Source organism: Astyanax mexicanus, chromosome 8 (assembly GCF_023375975.1).
Source record: "Astyanax mexicanus isolate ESR-SI-001 chromosome 8, AstMex3_surface, whole genome shotgun sequence".
In the NCBI taxonomy this organism is placed as follows: domain Eukaryota; kingdom Metazoa; phylum Chordata; class Actinopteri; order Characiformes; family Acestrorhamphidae; genus Astyanax; species Astyanax mexicanus.
In genome coordinates, this window is record NC_064415.1 from 52,111,157 (window position 1) to 52,127,030 (window position 15,874).

Consider the following 15,874-nt stretch of genomic DNA (forward strand, 5'->3'; position numbering starts at 1 on the left):
TTCCTACCCGGGTAGTAGTAATATAAATAGTATCACATACAACATCAGGGAAAGATAATATTGGTATTATTCATATTGAATATTCTATATCTTTTTGTTTTTTATTTTCTTTTATTATAATAGTATTATAATAGTATTCATACTTACCTTTTCAATAAATGGAGGCTTCCACTAAGCTCCAAATTCCAGAGACGTGGTGCAGTGTTGTTTCTCACGTGGTGTTGTCCTGGGCTCCGTAGACGATCCTGGTATCTTCTGACCGGCCTATAGCTATCCTTTCTATTGCTCAGTATATTAGTGCTTGATATTAAAATATTGAAAACTAGTTAACACATTACTACTCTGTAGTAATCGTTACACAGGGGTTGGACAATAAAACTGTAACACCTGTCATTTTAGTGTGGGAGGTTTCATGGCTAAATTGGAGCAGCTTGGTGGCCAAGCTTCATTAATTGCACATTGCACCAGTAAGAGCAGTAAGAGTGTGAAGGTTTAATTAGCAGGGTAAGAGCACAGTTTTGCTTAAAGTATTGCAATGCACACAACATTATGGGTGAGTTCAAAAGAGGACAAATTGTTGGTGCACGTCTTGTTGGAGCATCTGTGACCAAGACAGCAAGTCTTTGTGATGTATCAAGAGCCACGGTATCCAGGGTAATGTCAGCATACCACCAAGAAGGACCAACCACATCCAACAGGATTAACTGTGGACGCTGTAAGAGGAAGCTGTCTGAAAGGGATGTTCGGGTGCTAACCCGGATTGTATCCAAAAAAACATAAAACCACGGCTGAACAAATCATGACAGAATTCAATGTGCACCTCAACTCTCCCGTTTCCACCAGAACTGTCAAAAATTAGTCAATAAATTAATTAAATAAATTATTGTGGTCTAAAACCAGGTGTTTCAGTTTCACTGTCCAACCCCTGTATCTCTGACTCATTCCAAATGTGGTTTGAGTAATCAGATTACAATGTCCTCAAAAATAAAACATAAAATTTGACCTTACCAAATCATTGACATCATCTTCTTATCTGGTTAGACCAGTTTTGGATCATCTCTATCCCCATCCACTTCTCTCCTGACTGGGGTCCCCAGTTGAACCCAACCCCCCCCCCCCCCCCCCCCCCAGTGTGTCCTGGTCCTTCCCCAGGGTATCCTTCCTCGCTGGTACATCTCCAACGGGAGGCAACCAGGGGGCATCATTATCAGATGACCGAACCACCTCAGCTCACTGCTGTTAATTTGAAGAAGCTTCGCCTCTACTTCAATCCTTTCCCAGATATCAGAGCTTCTCATCTTATCACGAAGAGCCTCTCGACAGACAAAACTCATTTCAGCCACATGTTTATCTGCGATCTCCTTCTGTTGGTCATTACCCAGAATTCCTGACCGTCAGTGAGCTGGAGACATTATGGAGAACTTGGCATTATAGCTTTTTAAACCCCCCCCCCCCCCCCCTTTTTTTTTTTTTTTTTTTTTTTGAAACCACTGCACCTAACCTGAAGATGACCATATGATGCCTCATCCTGTTATCTGTGACAAAGACAAGACACGTTTTTTTTTATCTATCTCTCTGTCATATTTGAACCCCATATAAAATTCTACAGGTTTTTGACAGTTTTTTCTGTAGTTATTTCGTCGGCTAGCTGGCGACTGTAAACAAGAAGTGAGGAGTGAGGTCACGGAACGTGAGGTGCCACACGTTGCCACCAGCTGTAAAACTGTTCACGTGGAAACTTTTCACCCCCACCCCTAGCCCACACTTGACATTAGGCATGGTGCCAACAGGTTCATTAAAGCCTTGGATGTACTTAAAGACTTTTTTTAAGTCTTACTTTATTTTAGGGATCTAAAGGCGAGTCGTCAACCATGCTCCACACAGCTTCATTAAGGACATCAGTCAGTGTGTCTTTGCTATCATAACGACAAGAAAATGACGTAAGCCAGTCAACACGTCCCTTGCCGTTCCCTTTAAGAGCCAGGTGTGCTCTGACTTGTGGTGGATTGCTATTTCAACAGCGCATCTACTTGGACTTGTCCAACACTTCTCTGCAGAGAAAACTGACCTGGCAGTGAATTAGAAAACATTGACGAAAGTAATATGCCAATGACTTATTATTTGTATTGATGTAAAAAAAAGTTTGCATACCTGGCAACAGGCATGCACTATGGGTTTGTGCACTGCTATGTGTCCATGTGTGCATTACAAGCAAGGGTGTAGTTATTATCATGTAGTTATCATGTAGTTATCATGACATGCCTAAATGTATTAAAAAATTATATTTAGAGAAAGAAAAATCATACTATTTTATCATCATATAAAAAACGAACTCTGAACACTGTTGATTTGACTCTATGCTCTGTTTTTTTTTTTCAGGGGGCTTCTCAGAAACCTACGCGGCCCTGTGCGACTACAATGGCATCAGCTGTAAAGAGGAAGTGCAGTGGGTAAGAGCCGTGCTGCGGTGTCTATTTATAAAAAGCCATGAGTTCGCTCGATATCTAATCACGTCTTTGTTCGTTCCCTCTTTTTCTTCCTCTTTTAGGATGTGGACACAATTTATCACTCTCAGGACAACAGAGAGTTTAACCTGTTGGACTTCAGTCACTTAGAAAGCAGGTAGAGTGAAGTGTTTCTAAGAAGTAAGAAAAAAGGGTACCACTTTAAAATAGGACTACCTTTATAAAGGGGTTATAAATGGTTTACAATTAGTTTATTAATGGTTACTAGTTTGGTTGTAAATGCCTTAAAAATCATTAATAATCAGTTATAACACATACGTAGAAAGGGCAACAATATAGGTGGCTGTGGGTTCACTACTTGGCAAACAACAGGTCATTGTTGTTCTTTCTACGTATGTGTTATAACTGATTATTAAGGATTCCATGTATTAATGTTCCCATGTATTAGCAAAGCAGTGGTTATTGGGTCACTGGTGAAAGCAGTGCTTAATGATTGTGTTTCCCACTGGTTACACTACTCACAATTATTCCTCTTGTGATGCTTTTCAAATTCTACATATTTCATCACCAGTTTCCACTATGAGACACATGCTTTAATCTTTCTCTCGGTCATGTCATTCAATTTCCCAGTTTTTACCAGAGGTGGAAAGTAATGAATTACATGTACTCAAATTACTGTAATGTGATTTTATGAGTAATTTGTCATTTTTTGTGTAGTTTTTAAATTAGGTAATTTTACTTTTACTCAAGTACATTTTGACACAAGTCATTTACTTCACTACATTGGAAAATTCCCCATTACTGAGTAAATAATTAAAAAAGTAAATAAAAAAAATGAGTTTTGTTCTCCATGGCAGCGCAGCTGAACTTTTCCCAGCAGTGTTTGTTATTACGGTTAGCGGGAGGGACGCTGTGTGAATCAGCTGTGCTCGGGGGAACCGGTGTTCTGTCGAGATATGCTACCCATCAATATGTGCTTCTTTACGGCCTTTAATTAAAGGTCATTGTTGCTCTTTCTACGTATGTGTTATAACTGATTATTAATGATTTTTAAGGCATTTACAACCTAATAAGTAAGCATTAATAAACTCATTGTAAACCACTTATAAACCCTTTATAAAGGTAGTCTTATTTTAAAGTGGTACTGAAAAAAGAGTCTTCCCTCATATTCTGCTGAGAGAGAGAACGAAGCTGCTTATCTCTATTACTTGTGAAATCTTTCAGCTGTGTTTCTTAAGTCTTATCTTGACACCTTCGTTTAAGTGCTTTCCTCTTCTGATTAATGAGCCCCTGTTCTACTTTGTTGGTGTTGGTTTTTATCCGACAGATCTCTGGCATATCTGTGTGGGTGCTCAAACAGTCACTGTTACAGTTTTTTAAGACAGTAGCCTGCAAAGATTTGGGCGGCCCAGGTTTACACTTACCTCTGTTAGTGTGAATAGTTAACCCTTTAACCCTTAGAACCCTACTGATGGATTTTCCCTCCAAAATCGCACCTTGTGTTCTCAGCTTAATTACTCAGGAATCTCTTTACACATAAACATAATCCATATATGGTTAGAAAGGGCGGAGCTTACTCTTTCTAAAAATAGTGATGACATCCCAGTGCTGTAAAGCTAAATCTACAAGAAACCCATTGAGAAAACACCTAAAAAAGTGAAAAATCTCCTTCCCCAACCAATATAATTTACCTTTAGTGCTTCAAACGTATTTATATGATGTTTCAAACCAAATAATATCAGTAAATAAAGACTCAAAAGTGTCCACAGAAAAAAAAAGTGTGAAACTACCTGCTTTACTCAAACTAAAGCTATTTATGCTGTGCGCACTACTTTATATAGTTTTTTTATTTTACTTGCACATTTTTACTAAGTAGTTTTTTTGCACTAAACATTTTTATTTATTTATTTAGACTAAGAAGTTTACATTTTTGTATATATTTTTGTATTGTGTGTCCTGATTAAAATACTGAAAGGCATAGGCTGCTCTGAGTGTCAGGTTTTTAGTATCTATATGTATCCTAGAGGTGTGATTATTGATTATCGAGAAAAAAAAAAATCCGCCTGATGCTGTTTCTCCATGTATTTTGTCAAAGTAATAATTAATAAGCCATGTAATGATCAAACTATCATCAATATTCTTATGCTTTCAACTCATAAACACTCTAGCTCGCTGGTTTGGATCTCGGCCCTTGTTCTCTCTGGGTGGGTACAGTTGATGGCGCTCTTTTACCTCATCACTCCAAAGGGTGATGTCGATCAGCACAAGGCATCTGTGGGCTGATGTATGAGAACCCGAGTTGTTGCGCTTTCCTCCGAGTGTGCTGTGATGCACCTCGGCAATGTTGCATCTGACTTCACATGTATCGGAGGAGGCGTGTGCTAGTCTTCACCCTCCTGGTGTTGTGGCATCACTAGTGATGGAGGAAATACAGCTGAGCAACCGCTAAATGGGTGGGACAATTGGCCTAGCTAAATTGGGGAGAGAAATTGTGGGAAAGTTAGAAATAAATCTTAAAAAAAAGAAGAAAAAATGCAATTCTCTGTGTACTGACTGCAATAAAAGTGCAATATAAAAATCATTATTTTACATTATGCGTAAAATGATGCAAAAAATGAAACTTGTTTGGCCTTCTAAACAAGGATAGGGAAAACCTAAACACCTTAAAGCAGCGGTGTCCAAACTTTTTTTGTTGGGGGCCTGATGGTTTTTCTGTACATGCACACACACTCTTACCCCACTTACCCCAGAAAATGGAAAGCACTAAAAACCCTACTACCTCACTGGACTCTATTGCACACTGTGTAATAGAGTAATTACTACCTCACCTGGTCTTTTTTGCACACTGCAAAATTTGCACACTGTCTTGTTATTTATTATTCTTTGTCTGTATTGTGTTGTATTGTCTGTCTGCACTTTTGTACTGTTGCACTATTGTTCTGTCTACACTGTGTTTATGTGCACCATGGTCCTTGGAGGAACGTTGTTTCGTTTCACTGTGTACTCTGTATATAGCTGAAATGACAATAAAAACCACTTTGACTTTGACTTTGACTTTGAAGGAGAAATATATTTGAAGTCACGGGCCACAGACTCTGTAATAAAACAAATAATGAAATATACCACTTTAAATAATACATTTTTCCTGCACCCTCTCTGCTTTTAGATTCTTTGCCCAGTTTTTCTGCGCTAGAAATGCGCACCCTCTCTGCTTTTAGATTCTTTGCCCAGTTTTTCTGCGCTAGAAATGCGCACCCTCTCTGCTTTTAGACTCTTTGCCCCGTTTTTCTGCACTAGAAATGCGCACCCTCTCTGCTTTTAGATTCTTTGCCCAGTTTTTCTGTGCTAGAAATGCGCACTTTCTCCGCTTTTAGACTCTTTTGCCCCGTTTTTCTGTGCTACAAATGCGCATCCTCTCCCCTTTTTAGACTCTTTGGCCCGATATTCTGCGCAATCAATGCGCACCCTCTCTGCTTTTAGACTCTTTGCCCCGTTTTTCTGCACTAGAAATGCGCACCCTCTCTGCTTTTAGACTCTTTGCCCCGTTTTTCTGCGCTAGAAATGCGCACTCTCTCCGCTTTTAGATTCTTTGCCCAGTTTTTCTGTGCTAGAAATGCGCACCCTCTCTGCTTTTAGATTCTTTGCCCAGTTTTTCTGTGCTAGAAATGTGCACCCTCTCTGCTTTTAGATTCTTTGCCCAGTTTTTCTGTGCTAGAAATGCGCATCCTCTCTGCTTTTAGACTCTTTGCCCCGTTTTTCTGCGTTAGAAATGCGCACCCTCTCTGCTTTTAGACTCTTTTGCTCCGTTTTTCTGCACTAGAAATGCGCACCCTCTCTGCTTTTAGACTCTTTGCCCCGTTTTTCTGCGTTAGAAATGCGCACCCTCTCTGCTTTTAGACTCTTTGCCCAGTTTTTCTGTGCTAGAAATGCGCACCCTCTCTGCTTTTAGATTCTTTGCCCAGTTTTTCTGTGCTAGAAATGCGAACTTTCTCCGCTTTTAGACTCTTTTGCCCCGTTTTTCTGTGCTACAAATGCGCATCCTCTCCCCTTTTTAGACTCTTTGGCCCGATATTCTGCGCAATCAATGCGCACCCTCTCCGCTTTTAGACTCTTTGGCCTGATTTTCTGCGCTAGAAATGCGCACTCTCTCCGCTTTTAGACTCTTTGGCCCGTTTCTGACACCTAGCGTTCAAACATTATAAAAACCTGCTTAACAGCGGGCCAACTTTCATTCTAGTTCTAAAATACCTCGTAGTAGGCCGTAGTTTGGACACCCCTGCCTTAAAGCCTCTAAACACCTCTAAGCACTCCAAAATGCATCACCTCAAAAGGAGAAAGCTGGAGGTTTTGCTATGGTCCTCACTGTTCCCCATCTAAACATTATTATTAATCTGTGGATATTCTTCTTCAGAGCAGTACAGCTGGACGACTCAACAATCACACACTACTAGAAGCCTTTAGCAGCAAGAATGAGTAAGAATTGCGTGAGAAATGTCTTAGCTCATGCACAGAGTATTTATATTCTTACCAAGTACTGACTATTCAGAGCGAATTTTTCTTCCCTTTTTTGATATGTTGAAACTGTAATAAATAGAACTAAAGTTTTGGCATAGCAGAGTATAGACCGATCCTGAAGTGGCACATATGAACTAATTGCATCCTCTGTAATAAATTATTTTTCTAAATGAATCCCATTTAATTCCATTCATCATCAAAATATTCAAACTGTACAATTCGATTGAATTTTAGCTGAAGAAAAGAAAAATTAAAATGACATTTTAAAAGTCCCTGTAAGGAGCATCAGTCAGTAACAGATGCCGTAAATACTGTATATCTCTTACAACAACACTAGACTACATTATTATATTTTCACTTTTATTTATTATATGATGAAACTATTATTGCAGATGCTTACACATGCCACAAGTTATTTTCAGTAGATTTGAGACAACTCAAATATGCCTTAATATGCTTAAAATGCTTTAAAATGTGATGGAAATATTAAAGGAATTTAGATATTTGACTATATTTTGATCGAAAGTTTACTTAGTAAAGTTCAGCTTATATAAAATAGTCTAAATACAATTTAAAAATGGGTTATTCTTTATTGCTTTAATATAGATCTTTTAAACAACATGATCTGGCCTTGAGGGCATTTATTATGAAGCCCAACATGGTGATTTAGCTATAATGGTAAGTGGTTAACTTGTTAACTCAGTGTTAACTGTTTTCCAAGATTAATTAATTGATAAATATGTCTTAAAATGCTTAAAATGCTTTATAATAAAATGCAAATATTAAAGGAATTTAGATATTTGACTATATTTTGATCAAAAGTTTACTTACTAAAGTTCAACTAATATGAAATAGTCTACATAAAAAAGTGGATGCTAAGTATAATCAGTATTGCTGATTATACATATATATATCGTATAATCGTGTGCAAAAAATATGCATTGCAAAACTCAAAACACGCAAAAGGCATGTACTAATTCTTTTAATTAATCATGGGTGTGTTTTGGGCATAGCATGAAACAAACCAATCTACAACTGTCAACAATAAACAGAACTGGCAATACTGTTTATTGTTGAGGTAAAAGTCGAGTTTGTATGTGCACTGCCTGCACCAGTAAGAATGGACTGATGATTGACTGTTGTCAGGGTTTTAATCAGTCAGTGGGGCATCTGTGTTTTCCACTGCCAAAATAGCAACATGCCAGAAATTTCCCTGAATACACCTCACTTCGATTTATTTCTAAACTCTGACATTATTTAAACGCATGGACACAAGGCATTAAAAAATAGACTGTTAACGGGGTGTAAGATAGCAAAGAGCATCGCAACGCGCCTTGAGTAGGATGATAGGGTATGATAGGTCTAGAGTCTTCTGATGAAAGTGTGTTCTTATGATTCTCTAGCTTTTACATAATACACTGTTATTACAGGGAAAACACACACTTACAGAACTGTTCAGACCTCCTGAGGCATGACTGCCTAATTCCCCTGACACATCCAGTGTGTTTATAAATGCTGTTAATGTATTAATTATTGTTTTAATAGTTTTAATAGCCTTTGGTTTTCACACAGCTTGAAGTTAATAAATGCTTTTTTTTTTTTTTCTTTTATACATAACACTTGGTTTGATCCCAAATTTTCTAAGAAGATTGTATACAGATATACAGATTTGTAATGTATAGCTCTATTAGAATAATCAGTATCCCTTATATTAGACATAGAGTACCAGTCAAAAGTTTGGACACCCCTTTTCATGCAATGTTTTAATTTATATATATTTTTTTCTACTTTGTAAATTAATACTTAATTCGTCCAGACTATGAAGGAACACATAAGGAATCATGTAGTTACTTAAAAGGGGGAAACAAACCAAAGGCTGGTAACACTGATGATGAATGTATCCTGTGCAACAGAGGTAGCTCTTGCTCTTTCTTTCCTGGGGCGGCCCTGATGAGAGCCAGTTTCATCATAACGATTTTAATGGTCTTTAATATAATATAAATAAGAACATTACCCAAATGGAGCTTTTCACTGTATACCTTTAACTTTACCTCCTTAAAACTTTACAACTGATGCTCTTAAACACTTTATTAAGAGACAACAAATTCAAGTAAATAACTCTTGAGGAGTTCAGCACAGCTGTTAACTGAAAGCCTGAATTGCAGGAGACTCTACCTCATAAAGCTGACTGAGAAAATCCAGATAAGATGTGCAAAACTGTCTAATCTAAGCAAGAGGTGCTAGTTTAAAGAATATATAATATAAAACATATTCTGGTTTGTTTAACACTTTACTAATGAATTCCATGTATTTTTTTCTAATAGCTTGGAAGACTTTAGTATTAATTAAAATAATGACAAATTAAATTAAATGAAAAATTTATATTTTATATGTATATATTTGTCTGATATTAAAATGTGTTTTTTTAATCTGAAATTTGATAATATGATACAAAAAAAAAAAAAGAAAAAAAGAAAAAAATCTGTAGGGGGCCAAATACTTTTTCATGACACTTTATAGCTATTTTTTTTTTTTTTTTTTTTTTTGGACAATTCTACTAATTAATATGGATTGTTGGTGTTTGCAGTCCAATTATGATAGGTGATTAGTGCTCTCCTCCAAATATGCTGAGGCACTTCATAGCACTATATATTTATTTATTTATTTATTTATTTATTTATTTATATTTATGCAGTTGTGCACTCATACACAGATAAGGGGTCTCGACTCTCTCGAAGCCTTCATAAAGTAAAACAAAAGGACATAAATCTTGGTGTCGGGGATTAAGAGACGTTTTGAATCCCCAACGCTTTCTAAGTTGTTAACCTGCGTGAACTCTGTGGCAATATATTACATCCAATAAGTGTCTCCGCTGACTTCCTGTCTGGTGAGAGTAGTGGCGTTTCACTCTTGGCAGTATCCTCTTCCATCCGGCCAATCGGTGTCAAGTTCTCCCCGCCGCCTCTGTCTCTGGAACCCAGGGGGGGGGTTTGCTGATGCCAGGCAGAATCTGCACCGTCGCTTCCTGCCGAGTCATTTTCATGCAGCTTCAGACCTGCAGAAATAGCCCGAGTTCTTGACACCTTACCCACAGAAACTGCGTCTCGGGGCCAGTGAAAAGGAAGTCCTGTCTATTCTCAGCCTGTAGCTTCTGTGAGACAGTGTTATTTAGAATTACAATAATTATAAAAACATGCTCTGTAATTATAAACAACTGATTATCTGCATTACAGATTTCAATAGCACTTCTTAATCGACAGAATCTTTTTTCTGATAAGATCTTGTGATTAAATTGTACTTTACTAAACAAAATACCCTTATGAAAAATCCAGATCAGGGCCAGCTTTTTTAAATTCCATTGGCAACCTATGAAGCTCTCTGCATTTACATTCCACTAGCGCTAGCAGTTAGCTGCTAATGCTAATGCTGCTGCACCCAGCCTTAGTAGGAATCTGGAAATCTAAGCTTACTGTAAATAAACAGAAGAACTTTACTCACCCAAATATAATTCTAGTTTTTAGGCGAGAAATTTGTGTAGATTAACATTCAAATGAGCGCCATTTGACTTTAGCTTAGCTTAGCTTAGCTTAGCTTAGTTTACTAAGATTAGCTTTACAGGTCTCACCACTTAGTGGACAGACCTACTGAATTAGAAGGAAAACATGGTGACACCCCTTTTCCTTACTAGTGTTGCATAAATTGCCTTATAATCCAGTGCGCCTTATGAATGAAAATAAAGCAGAAAATATACAAAATTATTAATAATGTGCCTTATAATACAGTGCGCCTTATAGTGCAAAAAATATAGTACATAAATACTGTATATTTACATGAAAAATATCTAGTACAACAATATTAACCCTGTTATACCAATTTAAAAAATTGCAAAAAAAAAAAAAATAATAATAATTGGATGGAAATGGTTTTATTGAATAAATGATGACATATAAAGCAATCCAATCATACAGCAGCAAGGTTGACCCTAATATCTCCCTGGCCTACCAGAACACTCAGGGTTCCCCAGTGGGGCGCTGTCTTGCGGCATTTATGTCCCACTAGCGCTAGCGGTTAGTCGCTAATGCTAATGCTGCTGCACCCAGCCTTAGTAGGAATCTGGAAATCTAAGCTTACTGTAAATAAACAGAAGAACTTTACTCACCCAAATATAATTCTAGTTTTTAGGCGAGAAATTTGTGTAGATTAACATTCAAATGAGCGCCATTTGACTTTAGCTTATCTTAGCTTAGCTTAGTTTACTTACTTAGTGGCGAGACCTGCTGAATTAGAAGGAAAACATTGCGACACCTATGTTCCTTACTAGTGTTGCATAAATTGCCTCATAATCCAGTGTGCCTTATGTATGAAAATAGATCAAACAAAATGATTAAAAATGAGCCTTATAATACAGTACGCCTTATAGTGCAAAATATACGAACAATAAATACAGTATATTTACATAAATATAACTAGTGAAACAATATTAACCCTGCTATACAAAGATGAAAAAAATTGAATGAAAAAATATCTCTTAAGCCAAAATGCAAAAAAAAAAAAAAAATCATAATAATTGGATGGAAATGGTTTTATTAAATAAATGATGACATATAAAGCAATCCAATTGTACAGCAGCAAGGTTGACCCAAGGTAATAAAGTGGCTTGAGAGAGTCCAGCGCAGGACAGTCTTTTGCTATCTACTGTCCGTTGTGATCTAGTGCATCTGTGGGTTTGATGCATTAGAATGAGGAGGAAGCGCTTGGCTTTTGTGCAGAGAATCCTCATCATTGTGAAATGATGAAGTCCCAAATGAGAGCATAGCCATAAGCTCTTCTCTAATACAGGGCAAACCCACCCCCGCTCTCTCTCTCTCTCTCTCTCTCTCTCTCTCTATGGGAGAATGGACAGTTTTGCTAGACTCGCTCCAAATTTTTTCATAGATTGAAAGGGTTTTGGGCCCATGGCCAGAATTAAAAGCCATATCATAGACAACGCTGCGCTGAGTAGTGCCCTAGCCTAGCGTCAGCTTCCCCATCGATCTCCTCTTCCTCTCTCTAAGCTTCCCTCTCGAGGAGTGTTTCCTGCTGAATGTGTCATTTCTTTCTTTTCCCTCTCCAGTTGTACCGTTTTAGTCTGGCATCAGTTAAGAAGGGAATAGCTGCTTTCGTTAAACTATTATCAATTGAAGAATTTAATTTTGGTTTCAAAGGGTTTTAAAAGCTAATAGTCTTTTTTTTTCTCTCATCCCTGTCCTTTAAAAAATCCTTTAATTTTACCAAAAATTGTATTCATGTATAAATGTTTAAATTCTACCAGTCAGGTTGTAAAGAGCAGTAAAGGCACTTCACTGCTGGAGCAGCATTAGCATTAGCCGCTACTTGGAGCGAACCGCTAGCTAATATTACCCTGCTCTAACAAAACACTCAGGGTGCTAATGTTGCTGCACCTAGCCTTAGTAGAAATATGGGAATAAAAGCTTACTGTAAATAAAAGGAAGCGCTTTATTCACCTGAATTAACTGATTTAAGGAGAGAAATTTGTGTAGATTAAAATCTGACGCTCGTTTTTTTTTTTATATTTACAGTTTTGTTTACCTAACAAAAAAAATCCTTTAATTTTCCCAAAAATTATAAGTGTGCCTTATGTATAAATTCTTCCAGTCTACCAGGTTGTAAAGAGCAGTAAAGGCACTTCACTGCTGGAGCAGCATTAGCATTAGCCGCTAACCGCGCTAAGCACCAGCTCTTTTGCCTTTCAAAGGTGAGCATTATCGCAATACCAGCCTGTAGCCTGCACGATTACCGTGCTAAAACAAGCTACATGGAACAAACCACTAGCTAATATCACCCTGCTCTAACAGAACACTCAGGGTGCTAATGTTGCTGCACCTAGCCTTACTAGAAATATGGAAATCTAAGCTTACTGTTAATAAAAGGAAGCACTTTATTCACCTAAATAAACTTTCAGTTTCCAGTAGAGAAATTTGTGTAGATTAACATCCGACGCTCATTTTTTTTTTTATATAATTACAGTTTTGTTTACCTAACTTAGCAATTTTTTCATAGATTGAAAGGGTTTTGGGCCCATGGCCGTATCATAGACAACGCTGCGCTGAGTAGTGCACTAGCCTAGCGTCAGCCTCCCCATCGATCTCCTCTTCCTCTCTCTTCCTCTCTCTTCCTCTCTCTTAGCTTCCCTCTCTGGGAGTGTTTTTCTTTTCCCTCTCCAGCTGTACTGTTTTAGTCTGGCATAAGTTGAGAAGGGAAAAGCCGCTTTCTTTAAACTATTATCAGTTGAATAATTGAATTTTGTCTGAAGGGACTCTGAAGGGTTTTAAATGCTAATAGTCTTTTTTTTTCTCTCTCTCTGTTTTACAGGGACCTGGCCGTCATCGTGGCGTCCATGGCGTACAACACATGGTTCACCAAGCTCTACTGCAAAGACTTGCGCCTAGTAAATATACCACTTTCCCTTTTAGCGAGCCAGGCTTTTCGATTTGACCCAGTTTGCTGAGATATGCTGTCAGTATTGATTAGTTTGTGCTGGTTTCATAACACATCGTTGCAGCACTACATACATCCAGTATCTCGCTCGGAACATTGCGCCGGCCCACTTTTATCTCCCTTGAGTTTTGTCCTTTTAGATATTCACAAGACATGCTGGTCAGTCGGACCATGCAAGGTGGGAATGCAAGGCTTTCATACACTGAAAATGATCAAACAAATAGTTGTACCCAGAAGGAATCAACCGAAAGGAATGAAATTTGTTGGATAGTCATGCCAGGCTGGCTAAAAAGTTGTTAAAAATGACAGTGGGTCATCTTCAGGGATGAGTCTGTGTGTGGAGGCACTGTGGTCTTCATCACAAGCACTCTTTTGTACGATTTATTTCACATTTTCTCCCATTTTTCTCCACAATTTAGCTAGTCAGCTGTATATCCCCCATCACAAGTGATGCCACAACAAACGGATGGTGAAGACGAGCACACGCCTCCGACTTTTTTCCAATTAACTATTAGCATCACATTGCCGTCGGAGGACAAAACGCAGCGACTGGGTTTCCGATACATCAGCTCACAGATGCCTTGTGCTGATCGACATCACCCTTTGGAGTGATGAGTGGAAAGACTGCCATCAAGCCCACCCAGAGAGAGCAAGGACTATTGTGCTCTCTCGGGGCTCCAGCAGCTGATGGCAAGCTGCATGCCCAGGATTCGAACCACCAATCTCCTTATCATAGTGGCATTGCTTACATTAATGAGGTTCTGCAACCAATGACTCCAACTTTTCTGAAGACATACACTGCAGAGTCTTGAATTGTCCACTCAATTACTCTCCCAGTTTGTATAGCTAAAATACCACTTCATAATCATAATTTGAATCATACAGAACACAGAAATACAATTAATACATTATTAATACATTTATGGACCAGTGATGTACCCAAGCAACTACTAGAAATGACCCAAGAGTATTAAACCTGATTAAAAATGCGACAAATGAATAAATGAATAAATATGCATGATTACCCAAATTATAGACCCCACAAAACCCCGCCTCCTCCCCCACAACCCTGCTTTGAATTCTAACGAGCAATTCTAATTGACCAGACTGAGCACAAAAAAAAAATAGGCTCTATTTATAATAATTATTAATATTCAAATCAAACCTGCGCTGCAATTGGGTTGACTACTTTTTTGGATTTGAATCCACAGACTTTTCAAATAATTATTATTAAAATATACAGCTCTGAAAAAAAAAAATTAAGAGACCACTTCAGTTTCTGAATCAGTTTCTCTGATTTAGCTATTTATAGGTTTATGTTTGAGTAAAATTAACATTGTTGTTTTATTCTATAAACTACAGACAAGATTTCTCCCAAATTTCAAGTAGAAATATTGTAATTTAGAGCATTTATTTGCAGAAAATGAGAAACGACTGAAATAACAAAACAGATGCAGAGCTTTCAGACCTCAAATAATGCAAAAGAAAAACACAAGTTCATTTTCAAAATTCAAGATTTTCAAGTTTAAGATTTTAAGAGATCAGAAATCAATATTTAGTGCAAAAAAAACTGGTTTTTAATCACAGTTCTCCTCCGCCAGTCTTACACGCTGCTTTTGGATAACTTTATGCCTTTACTCCTGGTGCAAAAATCCAAGCAGTTCAGTTTGGTGGTTTGATGGCTTGTGATCATCCATCTTCCTCTTGAGTATATTCCAAAGGTTTTCAATTTGGTAAAAACAACAATTTTTTTTTTTTTTAATATGGTCTCTTATTTTTTTTTTTCCAGAGCTGTATTTGATTATGTAGGTATATGACTGTGTTTCTGTATGTAAAATTAGTGTAAGATTTTACTCTACGTTAGTTCGTGCACCACTGTTTCCCACTAGTGTGTAATCTGCTATTGAGGCCCATTTTTTTTTTTTGGTTCAGCTTTAGGTTAATCTGGTCCTCTTGTTGCCATTCTCTCTGAATTCCTGCAGCGTTAGTATTCCCCGGGAGTCCTGCTGATTATGTAGGCAGCCTCTGTTCCATTGTTCAGTCTTGGAATCGTATTGAAAAGGAGGGTTGTGTATGCACCCTGGATGTGTGGATATAGAAAGGTTTAAGGCCTTAAACCCTGAGGGCACATTTCTATCTGCAAAACTCATAGTATTTGTAGAAGTAACTGAAACTGTGGTAAAAAGTTGATTCTGTCAATGTTAGTGGAGTCAAGGCTGTAGAGGGGTCAGTAAAAAACAAAATCCCAGAGAGATAATGTGTGTGTTTTGTTTGTATGTGTGTGTTTGTGTGTGTTCAGGGCTCAGAGGTAGTGGAGCAAGTCCTTCACACAATCAGTAAGTCCAGCAGCCTGGAGGATCTAACGCTGGAGAACGCAGGCCTGAAAGCGTAAGCAT

At 37.8% G+C, this 15,874-nt stretch overlaps 1 protein-coding gene across 1 annotated transcript in view; it reads left to right on the top strand.

Annotated features, from left to right (window-relative positions):
• Window positions 1-15,874, top strand: part of carmil3 (capping protein regulator and myosin 1 linker 3) — a 178,956-nt gene that overhangs the window by 78,086 nt on the left and 84,996 nt on the right. Inside the window, exons 7-10 of the mRNA XM_022677949.2 lie at window positions 2,380-2,450; window positions 2,549-2,622; window positions 13,353-13,428; window positions 15,778-15,866. Of these exons, the coding sequence (XP_022533670.2) occupies window positions 2,380-2,450; window positions 2,549-2,622; window positions 13,353-13,428; window positions 15,778-15,866 (310 nt within the window). The remainder of the gene's footprint in view (window positions 1-2,379; window positions 2,451-2,548; window positions 2,623-13,352; window positions 13,429-15,777; window positions 15,867-15,874) is intronic.